Source organism: Embiotoca jacksoni, unplaced genomic scaffold (genome assembly GCF_022577435.1).
Source record: "Embiotoca jacksoni isolate LCO1_2020_lvr unplaced genomic scaffold, fEmbJac1.0.p SCAF_9, whole genome shotgun sequence".
Classification (NCBI taxonomy): domain Eukaryota; kingdom Metazoa; phylum Chordata; class Actinopteri; family Embiotocidae; genus Embiotoca; species Embiotoca jacksoni.
This window is the reverse complement of record NW_027185447.1, coordinates 6,956,641-6,974,241: the sequence shown is the minus strand read 5'-3', so window position 1 is coordinate 6,974,241 and position 17,601 is coordinate 6,956,641. Positions and strand designations below refer to the sequence as shown.

Below are 17,601 nucleotides of genomic sequence, written 5' to 3'. Positions count from 1 at the left end.
TTAGATGAACTCTGACCTTGGTACGTAACCCTCTTGCCTTGTTGTTGGTCCAGCAGGGTGGAGAAGAGGAAGCTACTTGACCCCGTAGGAGCTCTGAAGGAGAAGTTCCTCCGGCCCTCACCACCACTCTTTCATCCACAGGTACAGTTACAGTGAACACACATCCACGTTTTAAACAAAGGAAGGCCCTCGGTGTAATCTTTGGTCGAAACAGTAAATAGTACATGCACTTTGAACAAAAACTACAGCAGGGGAATACCAAACAGGGGAATTGACCTCCAGGTATTGCACACAGCCTGATTATTCCCAGATGATATTGACTATTATTTTCAAACTATGTATTATGTGAAAATACCTCACTCCTGCCTCCCACGCTGCTGCAAGTTGAACTGATAGGGCCCTATGCGACATCATTCCACAGTGTTGATGTTATTTTCTCAAGGGTTCTGTATGATTTCTTCCTTTGTTTACTGAATGGCGCCTGTGTACCTCGTCACTTCTACCTTTTTCAGAAGACACAGTCTGTTATTGCAGCCCCTTTGATAATCAGTCACATTGTTTGACTGTCACGAGACCTTTCCCACCTCTACAAATCTTGATTACAAGGAATGATAGTATCAATAAAAAAGAGAATAATAACCGTTTGAATTGTAACAATCTGCCCCTCTTGGCGTCGATAATCATAATCGTGGCATTGTTTTATGTACCGGGAGCCCACAGGCCAGCTAATAACTCAACCCCCTCCAAGGTTTTTTTTTTTTTTTTTTCTGTGGCTGGCTGGCTGGCTAGATAATAGCACCGTGTCCATCAAGGACATCCTGTGTTTGTGTCCAGGAGAATGGGGGGCTCTCGTTAGGGAAACGGTTTAATCTGACCTGGAAATCTGTGTCCTCTATCAACCGTGACTTTGCAATACACACATCTGGTGCATATACAGACAGATAAATTTACGCATGAACATGCATTTGAATAAATTACATCATACATATATGTTTTTAGTTATGGCCTTAGTTAACGTAGTTTTTTTCTTGATGTAATTTTGCATGCAAGAAATGATTTAATGGCATCTATTCTCAATTATATTTACCCTGTGCTCATAATCTTAAAACACATTGATAGATTCATCAATAAATGATAACGATCTCGAAGTCTTACACCAGCCTTCCCTTTGCAGCCTTTTTAAGACATCAGCTTATAATTGATCAACATCCCCGGGATGAAAAGTTTTCACAGGCTCCAATATAAAACCTTCTCATATCAGAGTGTCTCAGCTGTGATCCTCCCACTGATCCAAACACAATGCCACCTCTAATTCAGTCTCATGACGGAATCACCCCGCTCCCCCTGCACCCGTTCTCAGACTGCGAATAAACACATCGAGACGGAGTGTCTGTCCCTGTGTCTCTCCCGTCTCGTATTCACTAAAAAAGGAAGGATGTAAGCTGTTTTTGGCAAATAAACTCCTACATAACTGGCCCCCTTTGTTCACAGGCTTCTAGGGGAAGGGAAGCGGCTATCAGTTGGGGGTATCACAAACTATATTGTACTGCTCCAATCGTGGCTCTTGAATGCCTCATTTAGCCAGTTTGCTGGCCTGCAACAGCCGCTTTGGCAGAGGAAAGTAAAAAGGTAGAGAACAAAGCACTGGTTAAAGCTGAGGGTGGACAGAGGGGGATAGTGAAGGAATGGTATTTGAGCAAATGTGGATGTGTTATAGGTCAAGGAGGTGACTCCCCTTTAGCACAAACAAGGCTAACCTCTGATATATTGCTTCCGCTCTCTGTCTCTTTCCCTCGCTCTCCGTTTTTTCTGACATTGTACCTTTGTTTTCAGTGCTTTCTTTGCTTTTTTTTTAACACACACACACTTTATACTCACTACGTGCTAAATTGAATTTGTCTGCACAAAGCTTTTGATATATAATACTAAAAATAATACCAAACTGTGGTTGAATGGACGCGTTCTACTTTTCAATTCGAAAAAAATTATTATTCTTTATTTTCATCATGATGTTACGTCTTACCCCTTTTTTCTGTTTTCTGCCACCTTGCCAGATGTCAGCCATGGAGAACATGACAGAGAAGCTGGAGAGCTTTGGCGCTCTAAAACTGGACGCGCCGCCCAATTCGCTGCAACACTCGGCCCATCCACTGTTCAACTTCCGCTCACCACCACCTTCCCTCTCAGACGCCATCCTTCGCAAGGGCAAGGAACGCTACGCCTGCAGGTTCGTGCCCTGTGCTGCAGTGTTATTTCCAGTGTTGGTCAACTGTTTATGTACATGGGACTGGATTATGCTGCATTAAAGTTTTGCAGTGACGATAAAATAAACAGTTTTTGTGTTGATTCTTTTTTATATTCATTCATCCTTAATGTCTACTCTCCCATCCAGGTACTGTGGGAAAATCTTCCCCCGTTCAGCAAACCTCACCAGACACTTGCGGACACACACAGGGGAACAACCCTACAGGTATTCTCTTCTATTCTAATTCAACTTTATGAAAAGCCCACAGGGGCTCTTACTCATGTATTTCCCTGTCTGCTTGTCTTACCACTATTTTTTCCTCCAGTCATGCCTTTGCTTCGCATTCCTTTTCTACGTTATAAGACTTCAGACACTATTATTTTTACGAAATATAAATATTTAGGAATTGATGTGTTTTATTTTAAACAAGGTATATTTTTTGGGCTAATAAGGTGGGCCTTTAGCGATTTCATGCTCACCTCAGCAGGTGAACAATAAATCTTTTGCTAAAGGACAGTCCCTGCTCACTCTGCCGCTCTTTGAACCCACATTTACATCCTTCTGTTCCTCTTCGGCAGGTGTAAATACTGTGACCGCTCATTCAGCATCTCATCCAATCTTCAACGCCACGTCCGCAATATCCATAACAAGGAGAAGCCCTTCAAGTGTCACCTGTGCAACCGCTGCTTTGGCCAGCAAACCAACCTCGACCGCCATCTCAAGAAGCACGAGCATGAGAACATTCCTGGTCAGTTTGCAACATCCACGGATGTTTTCTCTGAGAAAAGCTGTGTGAACTGAAATGTAGTTATTTAATGGGGACTGTTTGGTTAATGGACTGTATAATGAATGGCTCACATTACCCATTTGGAAAATTTTAAATCATCACCTCAAATGTTTAGGTTGCTGCTGCGAATGATTTAAAGTGGGAAAACCACTTAGTTAAAGGATTCACACTTGCCTTTCCGACTGCATTTCCAAAAACAGCCTTTTTGTGTGCAGCATGGAAGTACGCCACCGAATACAGCTGGAAAACAAACTTTGTTAACCGAATAATTGCAAATTTGAGTGTGAACGTCAAAGTGATTCATGTTTCACAACTGTGGTAACATGTCCAAAGTTGTCACCATTATTAAACAATTCAACTGTTTTTACATTTTATAACTCGCCCCTGTAAACTTATGTGACATTACCAGAAAACAAATATCAAGTTTTACCATTGTTTGATGTGAGCATGTTAAAAGACAATTCATAAACAAGTTCCTCATCAGATGTTTTGTTTTATAATGGAGCCTTGATTGTAACACTAATCCCTAATTCTGAGTCAAATCAAAGCATGCTTGACAAAACAATGGTTGGCTCTTGCTGGGAAAACAATATATTTGAAGTATATTATCTTTTAGTCCAAAGCAAAAAAAACTATTCTTCTTGTACTTTGTAAATTACACCATCATTTCCCCTTTAATACCATAGTGGTTCGTCCAAGAGCAATGTTTTAAAATCTGTAGAAACGATAACAGAAATAATACCACACAATGGGAGAATATTTTTCCAAACCTATAAAAGCAACCTAAACGTAATGTCTGAAGTGAGCTTTGAGTTTGACTTCACACTGCCAACAACAGAAGACTGTAGAAGACCCCTGTCTGCAAGTGTATGTGAATGTTCAGCTGTGTGCTGCCAGATAAGAGCATTGCTGAGCAGTACGAACCATGTGAGATGGGCGGTTGTCACATGAGTGACACAAGAGGGGAAAAGCCAACAGGACACACTTTGATATTATGTTGTTGTTTTTTTTAAATAGAGGAGTAAGAAGTACATTTCAGTTAAAATTTTCCGTGATAGCTTCCTATCATTCTGTTGTAATTGGTGTTCATGGATGAAAAAACAGGCAAAATTATGGGCTTCCCCTTCGCCTATGATACAGACCCACTTCCCACTTCAAAATCTGGCTAGAGATTTTTTTGCATCTCTCCTCTATTGTTATCTGATAAAGGCAAAATATGCATAGATGTTGATTGATTTTTACAACATTTCTTCAGTCAACTGGGATACAGTATGTCTGTGGTATTTCTCTTTGTACTTTTCACAAGAGAGTTATGTCAAAACATGCAGGAAATATAAGAAAACTAATTATATAAACGCCTTTCTGTCAAAAAAGTTCAAGAATTTTCTTGTTTCTTTTGACACTGTTTATCTTCATGCAAAATTCCCTGAATAGATTCCTGTTTGTTACACAGTTTCACAAATTTAACCAACAATATGCACAATCACAGTTTTTCAATAGATTCAAATGTGAATAGTGTGTACAATAACTCCAATGACATTTTGCATTTTCTTAAAACTTCAGATGCTCATTATACTAATAGTGGTTGTGTATTGGTGTGTGTGTGTGTGTGTGTGTGTGTGTGTGTGTGTGTGTGTGTGTGTGTGTGTGTGTGTCTGCATGCTTTCCCCAACAGTGAGCCAACAGTCCGGGATGCTTTCCAACTTAGGAACCACCATCTCCTCGCCAAACTCCGAGCCAGACAATCATGCACTTTTAGACGAGAAGGAGGACTCATACTTCTCAGAAATCCGCAACTTCATTTCCAACAGTGAGATGAACCAGGCCTCCAGCTCCACGGACAAGAGGTAGGGCAAAAGCACGCTCACACGGATCACATGTTTATTATGATTTTTGCAAAGACCTGCAGTGATTACATTTGATCCATGAGGCTAACGCTCTACTATTTGTGCCAAGGTCTAATTTCTCAACCTACCATCGTCCTGAATCTAGCATGAATCCCATACTAAAGCAGAAAAAACTGTTCAAATATCCTCAAGACCTTTGAAAAATCTCTCTCTTTGTCAGGACATCTAGTCCAAGGTATGGAAATATGCAGGAATACACACATAAAGTTTGCCTCACAAAAACCAACAGTTGTACTTCTAGGTCTCAAGCGCCTTCCTTCTCCCTGGGATCAACCTCACACATACCAACACTTGGTGCACAGTGCTCTCTAGTGGCTGGAACATGCTCAGCAACAGTCAACACCATAAGTGCTGCATGCTTCTAACAATGTGCATACTACAAACTAATAGTAGTCACACAAACTACAGCTGTAGAATGCCACTGTTAAATGTAACAAAGATAAAATAAAATGTATTAGACTTTTCTTTTTATATATATATAGATATATATTTCTTTAGCTGTTTCAACACTATTAACAGTCAATCAATAATGTTTTTCAGTTAAGGTCACTTCTCTTGGATGTTTGACCTTCATTGTGAAGAATGATTTCCATGCAGAGCTGCTGTGAAGCTCCTTGAACGTTAGCTAAAGTCTGAGTTCAAGGCCTCTAGGTGCGAGCGGGATTTGTGCAATTGTGATCCAATAGGAAGTTTCAGGTGGATTTAGTATGCATGCTGATCATTTTTTTCATCTTTGCAGTTTTAACACACGACATAGCTCAAAACCTACTTAAAATTGTTTTAACGTGGACTTGGGACACAACTCCTCTTGTTTGTAAAATTATGAATATGCCTGGTCTTATTTTTATGAGCCTGGCTAGCGGAGGTCAACTTCCTGCTTCATTTTTCTTTATTTTTGGTAGCACAGTTTGTTGGAAGCTTCAGAGGTTTCAGACAAGAAGAGGGTATTGGAAAATAAAAACGAAGATGAAATGTTTTCTCTCTTTCAGTCAGTGGTTTGCCCTCTTTCCTTGACTCCTTCTTCTCTCTCTCTCTCTCTCTCTCTCTCTCTCTCTCTCTCTCTCTCTCTCTCTCTCTCTCTCTCTCTCTCTCTCTCTCTCTCTCTCTCTCTCTCTCTCATTCCTGATGTGAATTCCTTTCTGGTAGTCTCACTTTCTGTCTGCCTCTTCCTCCATCATCCCCCCTCCTTCTTGTCAACACGCATTATGGCCAGCAGACCCAGTGGCAATTTAGCCCCTCTGCCATCTGGGATCAATACTGAGTCTCATCCACAACAAGCTGGCCTGACATTTTAATATCTGTAATTCAGAATAAGTGTTATGCTTTCTGTCCTCCCACCAGACAGCCCGCTGTTTATTCTCCCTCTGAGTGACTGAAGGCAAACGCTGAACACAAACACACATTCATGGACGACTATCTGTAATCGCTCTTAACCGCCCTCGCAACATAGTTTCTCCCCCTTTAAAACTCCTTTTTCAGCATCATAGCCAGTCAAAATAAAAGTCCCTGCAAGCTCTTGTTTTCACATGAAAACTTTGACCCGTCTCCAAGCTGGGGATGCTGTATGCTGAGGCAGCACTGCTGCTCTGGGGGTGGGAAGTTTCAAACAACAAAAGTTAGAGGGTATAGATGTACACAGATATTTCCAGCACCACAGTGATTAGGAGGTATCTGTCTCCCTGGGACCATAATCCCCGGCCATGGCTTGAGCTTTATGGTTTGGATAAAACTACAGTTGGAGCTGGTTCCTCGTCTGGGACTGGGCTACAATAGCTGGCAGTTTGGACCCCGAGGGGGACTCAGGTTGAGGCATTTATCTAGGAGATCCACTGATGATTGAGCTCTTCCCCCATCCACCCGCTGTACCCATACCCCCAGCCTGCTAACACAAACACCCAACTGACGTGTTTAGACTAAATGACAAAACCCAGGGCCCCCTATGTCTACGCTTCTTTCCCCGTTCACAGGCATGGACTTTTTCCCCGCCAACCAGCTCTGCAATTTGATTATGGTGATATTTAATCTAGATTGAAAGAGAAGAACTTTTTTTTCTCCCCCCCCAAAGTCCCCCTAACCCACATTCACCCACCCACTCTGTGTGACCCAATCCTGTCCCTGTGCACCCCTTCCCAGAGGTAATCCTGTCTGATTTGATAAATGTCCACTCTGTGGCAAAAAATGGAAGGGGTAAATTTGCCCTCCCAGAGGAAATGATATCATGAGCCATGACATCGTGGTCTGGGGGGTGATAGAGGGGCGGGGGGTTGGGGGTGGGGTGTTGGGATGCAGGCTGGAAAATGTACAGATGGCAGGTCGTAATGGTAGTGTGCTGATAGCCTGCTTGCAGCCGAGCCGTCGTCTTCCTTCAGTCGCCCAAACTATGTTCCACCATTACGGAGTGTGTGAAGGGGTACCGAGGACCCACTCTGAGGCGGACCATCTCCCGCTCTGTTTGCGAGTAGCCGGCCAATTAATCATCTGTGGGCCGCTTGAAAAGTGCTCCGGGCAGACTGTCAGCACCCATGTTGTTTGTGTGGACACTGGAGTTGGACTGTGGATGCTGTCATCAGATTATTTATGTTTCTCTCTCTACTCATGATGAGTCATGCCTTTAGATGGTTAAATGGTAACAGCCACCCAGCTTCAAAATGGACACAACGCTCAAACTACAAGAAGTCCGTCTTACAATTTGATTTCTGCTGGGAAACAATAAAAAGAGCAAGCAGCAATTTAAGTTTGCAAATTGGGCCTACAGGCTCATGATAGAAAGCTTGTATGATGTAAAACAAATAATTTCTTAAGTGTAACAAACGAGAACAAGATATTTCCTCCCATTTGGTTCTCTCTACATTTCTCTTACTACCCATGGACTCTACCCAGATTTAGGCCCATTCCCAGTTCCCCCCCTTGACCCCTCTGTTTTGCGTGAGCCCCCGCATAGGGTAAGGTGCCCCCTTTTTTATTTTAGAGATCGAGGTATAGTGATCACCAAACCCTTCAACTGGCCCTCCAAACAGAGTGGTAGAAGAATGCTTTGTAAGCTGAAGCAACATAACATGAAAAATGGTCCATGAAATAAATAAACATATTTTTTTCAAGAATATTTTTGTAAACTCTAAGTGCAGCTTTAGGATAATAAAGCTATTTCTGGTTCAAACAGATTGAATAAAGTCTTGTTTGTGATCACCAATAGCTGATTCTCTGAGATACGCTATTATGTCATCACACTGTATATTTCCATAAATTTAATAATCCCTAATGCCCTTCCTGATTGGCTCGCTGGAAACACTATAACTAACATTTCCTCCTCACTTTGACCTTTGATCCCTCTGCAGGTCAGACCAGCCTGAGGAGGAGCGGCCACCCAGCCACAGTTTGTCTAACTCCAAGCTAGGCCTCCAGGGGCTAGAGGAGGAGGAAGAGGAGGTGGAGGGTGACGATGAGGAGGAGGAGGAAGGCAGCCTGACAGAGAAGTCGCACGACGAGGTGCCCGAGTCCCCGTCCCCTGTCACAACAGGAGTATATGAAGAGGATGAGGAAGAGGAGGAGACGGAGACGGAGACGGCTCCATTAGCTATGAGCTACGAACACGCTCGCAGGTATTCATTTTGTTGACATCTGCAGAAAATCACATTGTTCATGCACAAATATACCCTGAAAAAGCACAGCAAATGTGCACCACATATTTTATCTACCAACATATTTAACAGAAGCTTCTCCTTTTAACTAATTTAATTCTAACCAATGCTAATACTAAACAACTGTACAGTATGTACTGAGAAGGAGAGACAGAGTTAAAGCGTGGACTCAACATGTGGATTTTACAAATGCTCAAAAATGAAACAAAAAAGTCAGAAAAGTTTTTCACTCGCTTTTGTTAGGTCAGTTTCTTCTCCTACTCTTCCTTTTCTTCTCCCACCTTATTCCCTCTGCCTGTATATCTCTTTTTATTAATCATACATCTCCTTTTCTCTTCACTTCCCATTATCTTGTTCTTCTTAATATCCTCCTTTAATCCCCCCCCCCTCACCCCACACACATGACATGAACTTTCCATCTATTCCATCTCAATGTCTATTTTTCCATCCGTCCTCCCTCCAACCCATCCACATTGCGCTATTTCTGCCATCCATCCATGCCTTTGGTGTGCAGGTGTATAGAGGAGGAGGGCTCTCTCTTGGACCTGGAGGGTCTGCCCAGCTTCCACAAGAGCCTGGATGGTTTACGTAAAGCAGCCAGTGACGAGCAGCCCTTTGATGTTAAAGACATATTTAACAGCTCACTAGAGTCTGAGGCATTGAAAGAAACTTTGTACAGGCAGGCTAAAACCCAGGTATGTGGCTGGCTTTTGGTTGTCGATTAAAAGAGGGAGGAACATGTTGTTTTGATTAGACGTGAGGAAGGACAAAATAGGTCCAGTGGATACAGACATAAGGGATGAGATGGATCTTTTTTTTTATTTTGAAGGTGAAACTGTACACAGTAAACAGCACCTCTTCTTCTACCCTGTCAAAGCCTTTTCCTCTCACAACTTACTAACATTACCTGTAAACTGCTGTCATCTTTTCTATGATATATTGTCTTAAAACAGTATAATGAAACATCCTTCTCACAATCATGTCAAGAAATTAAAGGATAATCACAGTTTATAGAGATTTAGGAACATGGAAGCAAAGCAACAGTGATCAAACAGTCTTATTCTTAATAAGACCCAAAGTCATCCTTTAATTTCTTGACAGGTCACTGGATGAAGAGAAATGTTACCAAACAGCTGTTTATGTATTGAACTATGCAGTTTCCTTTTATTAAAAGTCACCTATCTTCTCGTGCAGGCTTATGCAATGATGCTGTCTCTCTCAGAGAACAACCCTTTGCACGCGCCCTCCCAGAACTCTCTGGACGCTTGGCTGAGCATGGGAGGTGGACCGTCTGAGACGAGCAGCTTTCACCCACTCAACCACATCTAGGCGAGAGAGACAAAGAGAGAAGGTGGGAGGAAGAGGAGGAGGAACAATTAGTTTCGCAAATGGATAGAAACAAGCGACTGAGTGGACATGAGTAGTAGAAAGACGTCGAGGCCGGAGAAGAATTCATTGTCATACACATAAGATAAGATGGAAAGAATGAGTGTGTGTGCGTGTGTGTGTGTGTGTGTGTGTGTGTGTGTGTGTGTGTGTGTGTGTGCGTGCGTGCGTGCGTGTGCGTGCGTGCGTGCGTGAGAGTGAGTGAGTGTGAGTGAGTGAGTGAGTGAGTGAGAGAGAGAGACAGAGAGAGATAGGGATAGATCGTCCCTTGATGAGGGGTCTTGCAAGACTCTGTCAAAGAGAAAGCACTGCTAAGCTCCTGTTGATGTGAAGGACATGATGAATGCTTCTCAATAGCATTGAAACTCTGCATTACTCTGATCCTCCCCAAGTGCACAAGGCTCCCCACAGCATCACAGAGAGCCTTTGTAAAGCTCTCGTAAAGACACTTAATGACTGACATGTCTCTAAAGTCTGTACACCGCCTACTACAAACACTGCAGCATCAGTACTGCATTGGCACTGCATGTCCCGACAGTGGCACTGTTTCACCAGGAACACAGCGGGCGTGTGCACGATTGTCTCCAGGTTTTCCCCCACCAAACATGGGTGACTCATGTACCAATCTTGTTTCAGTTCGAACAGCAGAATCAACAACAGCACCACACAAAATGTTACTTAACGAATTGACAGATCCAGTAGACTGTTGATTTTTGAATGATTACATGGAGAACGATGTTCGATGTTCAAATGTGCTTTTAATGAGCTATCTGGGCCACTAGCCGTTGTAATTGGTTACTCAATTTGATCATGCTGAAAATTAATTTCAATCATGCTAAAAAGAAAAGAAAAAAAAAACGAGGAAAGTCTTTCTCTGCTTGTTTAATTCATCGTCATTTGTTAATTTTATTACTTTCTTTCCTCTTAGATACCGCAGTATTGTTTCTTTGTAGGCACCACAGTGCTAAATTGTTAATATAATTATTTTAGAGAAGGACCAAAATTGTATGATATTGTCATATGATGTACAAAATAACCTAGATGTTCATAGCAAGAGTGGTATGTGCCAAATAACCCATAGAAAATGTTTTGTTCTCTGACAATCATTTCATTTCCAAGGGGCTTGCATTTGCTGTCATAGTTGTTTTTTTTTCTTATTACGCGCTTATATATTTGATTTCAGTGTGTGTATGTATTTATTTTTTGGTTGTTTTTGTCATGACTGGAGGAGTGAAAATGAAGAAAAGTCATTTTATCCCTCTGTTCTTGTTGCTGAAGGAATGACCGCTGATCAGAACGCGAGGGAGATTCTGAATCTCTGGTTCTGATGGCTCAGTGTGCCAAAATGGAAAGAACCCATGAAATTAATTGTTTTTATTTATAGTGAAATATAGCTGTAGTTAGTTGTAGGTCCTATTTGGAATTGAAACGTCCTGCAGTGTTGAGTCTTTTTTTCCCACCTTGTTTTAATTCATTCTTTTTACCCAGTATACTAAATGTGTCTTGTTTAAATTGGTTCAAGGGTTCTGGGGGGCAGACTTGGACAACTTTCACTATGAATGTCAGAAAAAGGGCATTACATTGTCACACTCTTGAATCTGACTTGTTTCTACAACATCAAGCTCCTTTTCCCCCTCTGTTTGGCGCTTAGTATGTGTAGTGTAACCATTGAATATTCTTTTTAAAATGAGTTGTCCAACATGACATGGTCCAATAGTCTAAAACACACAGACACATCTGCATGAATATGAATCAATGGTTATCCAAGACGAAAGAAAGGAGCTCATTAAAGAAGATAGTAAACTTAACCACAGATTGTATTAAAATGGACATCTTAATTCTGCTGGTCGGTCCATCTAACATTTCCAGTTGATTCTGGACGGGGAAAACAGAAACACTTGATAATAATTACTTTAAATTCCCTGTTCTTCTCCAAAGATCATACTGGAAACCTATTCCATGTGGTCCACAAGGTAGCTATGCCATAGAGGGCATGAGTAATTTACTGTAGATAGCTGCAGGAGGTGGGGGCAGGGGGTGAGCATTGTTGATCACTGTTCCTCCCTTCATACTGGGACTTTCAAAACTAGGCCTGATGCTGTATTTTCAAACTAGCACTTAAACCATATGGGTCCAAGCCATAAATGATGAGGCTTAGGTCTCTGGAAACTTAGAATACAGATACATTTTCAGACTGGTTTCACTTTCAAAAGATGGGCAGGTTGTGCTCGACGTGGAGAGATAAGACGAACAGAAGCACTGTAATTTTTCTTCACGACAGCAGGTGGTAGTGTGATGCTCGGACTGCTGCATCATCTCATTTTTCTAAAGACAGAAGTCTTTTTAAAATTCTACTGAATGAGATTCCATTCATGGTAAACACGTTGTTTTACAACTTGTGGTTACAAAATGTAAAGACTTGGGTCACTAAGTTTTTTGGTTGACTATATGTAGTAATTCATGTCATGGACTACTGTAATAAGTACGCGCTGTGTAAAGCAAAGGAATTGAAGGCATTGAAGTTTTCCATTTTGCCAACTTCAGAAAGTATTCTGGCAGATGGTCACTGAAATATGTTTCAGCATAATAGAACATGGTTGCTGTTTTTGCCCCCACTGTTACAGGAGAAAGTAAAAATATACATTGTTTCTTTTTAACTGTATAGTATTTTAAAGAATGAAAAACAATGGTGCATTTGTCTGAAGAAAAAAAATCATTGAAAAATATGGGTTTAAATGGATGGTGCTTGTTTTGTTTAAATCTGAATTGTATATCGCCTCTGTTATGTTTATGGAAAACAAACAAAAAAAAGTTCTTGTGCATGACGTGTTTAGCAGTCATAATGATGTCCATTTGTGAAATGTGTATTAAATCAAAAAATGAGAAAAAAAAGAAAATAAAAAAAATAATAAATCCGTAGATGCACTTATTGTACATGTGGTTAGGTTAGTAGGTTTGACTTCAAGTTCTGACTGCCTACATATGTTTGGGAAGGTGGTTCTGAACGACATAGAAAAGACTTGTGGAAGAAGACATAATGAAAAACAATAAAGGATTGTAGAATAATATTGAACAATTCTGAAATTGCAGTTCTTTTGATGCTTGTGATTATTGCAGATGTACTTTAGAGAAATTTCATTGAAAAGATATGACTCTGATGTTAATTCTGTAGAATAGCAATGTATACCAAATGTAATCTTTCCAATGCTATGAAGAATTTATACATGAAATTGATATGCAATAAAACCTGTGTGCTTTTTAAATGAGGCGTCCTTTGTGTATTTGTGAGTGGGTGGGTGGATGGATGGATGGATGGATGGGTGAGTGGGTGGGTGGGTGGGTAGATAGGTAGATAGATAGATAGATTTTATCATCATAGCAGAAAATGATGGGAAAGGAGATGCGTGGAGACAGCAAGAATATATATATATATATATGTATATATATATATATATATCATGTCACACAATAGTATGTCGTCCATAAAATCATAAAAATGTCATATGATGGTATGCCCTTCAAAATGTTAAAAAAAAAAGTCACTATATTATGTTATCCATAAAGTCATGAAAAAGTCATACTATGATGTCTTCAAAAATGTCATAAAAATGTAATACTGTATAATTTTGTCCAAAAGGTAATGAATATGTCATACTGGAGTATGTTGTCAAAATGTCATAAAAATGTCATACTATAGTATATCGTCCAAAAAAATCATGAAAAAGTCAAACTATAGTATGTTGTCCAAAATATGATAAAAATATCATACATTAGAATGTCGTTCAATATGTCATAAAAATGTTACACTATAGTATGTAGTATAATGAGCAAGCTCAGGGGTGACAGACATGGAGATAGTTGTGAAGGTAATGAGATTGTGTTGCCTGCCCTTCAAACGCATGTTTCGTCTCCCAGCTCCAATGTATATCCCACCTGGAGATGTGTGGTCTCCAGCCGATGTTAGGAATATAAAAACGTGAGGGAAGATTGGAGGAGGGACAAAGTTTATCAACGAAAGAGAATATGATGCAATGTGTAGAGTGAATATTTTCCCAAGTTCATGATCACGTAGGTTGTAATAACACGTGATCATGCGCAGAGTGACCAGTGGAGTTAATTGCAGTCTCAGAGTTTTGGATGCATAATTTGTGTTGTCTGGTGTAAATGGAACCAATTCAAACAAATCATGATCAGAATGTGTATCAGCCATTGTTATACGTAAGATGTTTGTTCAGAATCATCAATGTTGTCATAGCCATAAGGTGAAGGGAACAAATCGGAGTTGTTTGACATGAGTGGCTGCTTCTCAGCTAGAGAAGCCATTTGGTGCGAGACAGATCTATCAATAGCTCTAACAATGAGACCTCTGACACAAGAAATAATGCAACATCCTATCAGGGCAAAGATCACCAGCGCAACGATTGATAAGACACAACAGTCAGAATGATGGATTTCCATTTACCAAACATTGAGTTAAACCAATCCATGAGCCATGTGTCTGGTCCAAGCTCTGCTGATTGTAATAAATGTAATTGATCCAATCTACATTTTTGTTAATTGTGCACCACCAACAGAGAATTGACTCAAAGCCGGCTGCTATCTGATTTCGGGCCTTGAATTCATCGGGAACCCTTTGGGGTACCCAAATGGCATCTATGTAGACGTTACCGTCACTTAATGGGTCGGATGAGACTGACTTCTTCCTGCTCTGCGCAGAAGACAACGATGGGCATAGGATTGTCTCATTTTGAGCTGAGGCTACACGTGCACAGGTGGACGGGTCCAGTTCACGGGCAGGACAGGGTGCAGCCTGTCTCCTCCGCAAAACCAATACACGTTGGGGATGGCGCCGACTTGTTCAGCAAGTAACCCGACACCGGGTTGGTAGCTGGTTTTGCTGTGTGTCCTGTTGTCTACTTGACAAGCCGTGGTGCAGTTCCAGGTGTGAGAACACCGTCCAGGAAACCAACATCTGGTCTGCGTGCTCGGTTTTAGCATTGTTGTGGTAGAAGCACTCATAACTGACACCATTCATTACAGACGTAATGCCCCGTGGGCTTCAGCCGCTTTGTTCGGGAGGTCAGTGAAGGGCTCCATGTCGTCGTATTGTTCTGGAACGAGCTTGCAATGGCTGGCGTGGAACCAAGTAGCCTTACATGTGACCTTTACAGCTTTTTCGGTGGATAGCAGCAGCTGGAATGGACCATGATATCGTCTCTGGTTCCTGTGGTCCTTGATTAGTAGCCAGTCTCCTGGTTGTGTAGAACAGCTGTGGCTGCGGATGACAAAGCACATTTCACCTGTGGTTGCAATGTTGACAGAGTGGCAGACAGATTGGCATAGTATCTTAGCATCTCATGATCACATGATGTTGTGGTGGGAATAAAATGTTTGATTGGACCTAGTCCGGTCTGTGGTGGTCTCCTGAACAGAATTTCAAATGAACTGCGAACACGTTTGTTACTTACACGTGTGGAAAAGCACCAATGGGAGTGCTTTTACCAACGAGAGACCCGTTTCATCACATTTTTCTTTTGCTCGTTTTGCTTCGATGGTGTCATTTTCACGCTCCACAGCACCTGCACTCTGTGGATGGTAGGAGCAATAGTGACGTATGTCAAAACCCAGATAGCTTGAAACCTCTGACCTTTGACCGAAACCAAATCCTGGTCTGTTGTCGCTAGGAACTATTTCAGTTCGTAGAGCTTCAGCCTCTGCACTGGCATCCTGTTTAGCAGATGGAAAAATTTAAACCCATTTACTGAACATGTCAACAATAACAAGACAGTATTTCTTTTCTTCACTTGGTGTTAGTTCAATGAACTCCATCATAAATGGTCAAATGGTTTATCTGGTGGTGGACGGCCAGCATTTGGCATATGAATAGCTTCTGATGCGTTGTTAGCTGCACAAACCATGCATTTCCTGCAAAAAATCGTATGCAAACACTGCAAATCCCCATGTGTACCATGCAGAATTGACAGGAGTACACATTCCCCCTTTTTCCACGTAGTGTCTTCTGTGAGCTAATTTAGCAAATTTATTTACAGCTGATAATGTAGCTCCTGAATTTACAAAAAAATTTAATCATGTGACCTGCTATATTCAAGGTTAAATAAAACACAACTGAGGGGTATGCCACACCAGCAGCACCCCAGACTCCTCAACCTTTCATCACATCACTCATTTGCCATGTCAAAAATTGTGATGCAGTCAATCATGTTCTCTTCAGGATAACTTGCAACAACTTCTCTGATTCTCAAAATTTTCATCTTGCACCAGCATTTGGCCTTATTTAGTTTAGTATTTCTGCAAAACCATCAGCCCCATTTAATGGGTTGTGTGGATTAGCATAGGTCAGCATGCTAACGAGCCAAACTAGTTTTGTTTTGTTTTTACAATTCATTTTTGTACAAAGTTGCGTAAATAGTGTCTTACACTAATTCTAAAACATTTCCTCTCTGCTTCCTCCATCAACCATGCTCAAATGGTAAATGGTCTGCAATTGTTTTAAGTCCTTTTACTTGAGTGGTCTATAAATCCCTTTACAATTTTTGCCTGCCATTCACCCATTCACACATCAGTGGCGACAGAGCTGCCATATGAGGTTCTCTTCCACCATCAGGAGCAACTTGGGGTTCAGTGTCTTTCCCAAGGACACTGTGACATGTGGACAGGAGGGACTAGGAATCAAACTACTAACCATGTAATTAGAGGGCAACCCAGTAGTATTGCTTTTTAAAACAAATTATAATTACTCACCACGTGTACAGAAAAGTACTATTTATATTTGAGTATTAGGTATGAGACTTGTTCAAACATAATAACACTTATATATAATAACAGCTACGAAAAATGTATTTAATTTTCTGCAAATAATTGGTATTGATAGTTTACTTCGTAACAAAATCGAAGCTATGCTAATAATGCTGTATATGAGCATAAAGTGTAAGAGAAAATGAGAAAAATGTACATTTTATACACAAATGATGGTGGCTGCAAAGCTTTGTAATCTAGTTTTCATATAGAATATAAATATTGTAGTTGGGAATGAGAGTAAATGTGATACTGGTACAGTGTTCCTATACATAGATACTTACAAACAAAAAAGACCACAGCTTTTTTTATCATGTAATCAAAGGTACAGAGGGATTTTTTTAATCTCATATAAAAAGCACATAGACATTAAATTTCTACAGAACAAAGTAAAAGTCTATCAGTGTAAAGAATCAGACAATAAACGTGAGATGGTTTGGTTGGAGGCTGAGGTCCGAGCAGCCCATCAGTAGTTTCTGGTGCTGATCTGGATCCAGGTGAAGAAGAGTATTTCTTCATATTGTCAGATAGGTCAAAGGATGTATGAGCATTTCACATGAATTCCTGAACTTCTTTAATTTAATATGAATAAAATTTGGTGCAAGAATTCCATCATTCCCTGTTACTGTGCTTATTGAATCAAATCCAGAAAGAGATGCAGATGAAAAACTTATGAAGCTTTTCTTGTTACAAAGAATTTTGTTGTTTCTGTGCAGTTGTGTCAGTCAGCTTCATATATGGTATCAGTAAGAATTAATACACTACTGCAGTGTGTGCATGGGTACCATATATAGCTGAAGAAAAATAAAAGCTGTTTGGGGC

At 40.8% G+C, this 17,601-nt stretch overlaps 1 protein-coding gene across 6 annotated transcripts in view; it reads left to right on the top strand.

The window, feature by feature from the left end:
* prdm16 (PR domain containing 16) overlaps window positions 1–13,226 on the top strand; it is a 179,804-nt gene extending 166,578 nt beyond the window's left edge. For 5 of the 6 annotated variants that reach the window (XM_069140951.1, XM_069140954.1, XM_069140952.1 and 2 more), the window contains exons 10-16: window positions 54–141; window positions 2,055–2,227; window positions 2,393–2,470; window positions 2,824–2,993; window positions 4,708–4,879; window positions 8,275–8,538; window positions 9,772–9,880. In XM_069140951.1, the coding sequence (XP_068997052.1) occupies window positions 54–141; window positions 2,055–2,227; window positions 2,393–2,470; window positions 2,824–2,993; window positions 4,708–4,879; window positions 8,275–8,538; window positions 9,772–9,784 (958 nt within the window). In that variant the 3' untranslated portion in view covers window positions 9,785–9,880. Of the gene's footprint in view, window positions 1–53; window positions 142–2,054; window positions 2,228–2,392; window positions 2,471–2,823; window positions 2,994–4,707; window positions 4,880–8,274; window positions 8,539–9,091; window positions 9,273–9,771 lie in introns of all 6 variants that reach the window. The other variant, XM_069140955.1, reaches the window with a different exon arrangement.
* The last annotated feature ends 4,375 nt before the right edge of the window (window positions 13,227–17,601 follow it).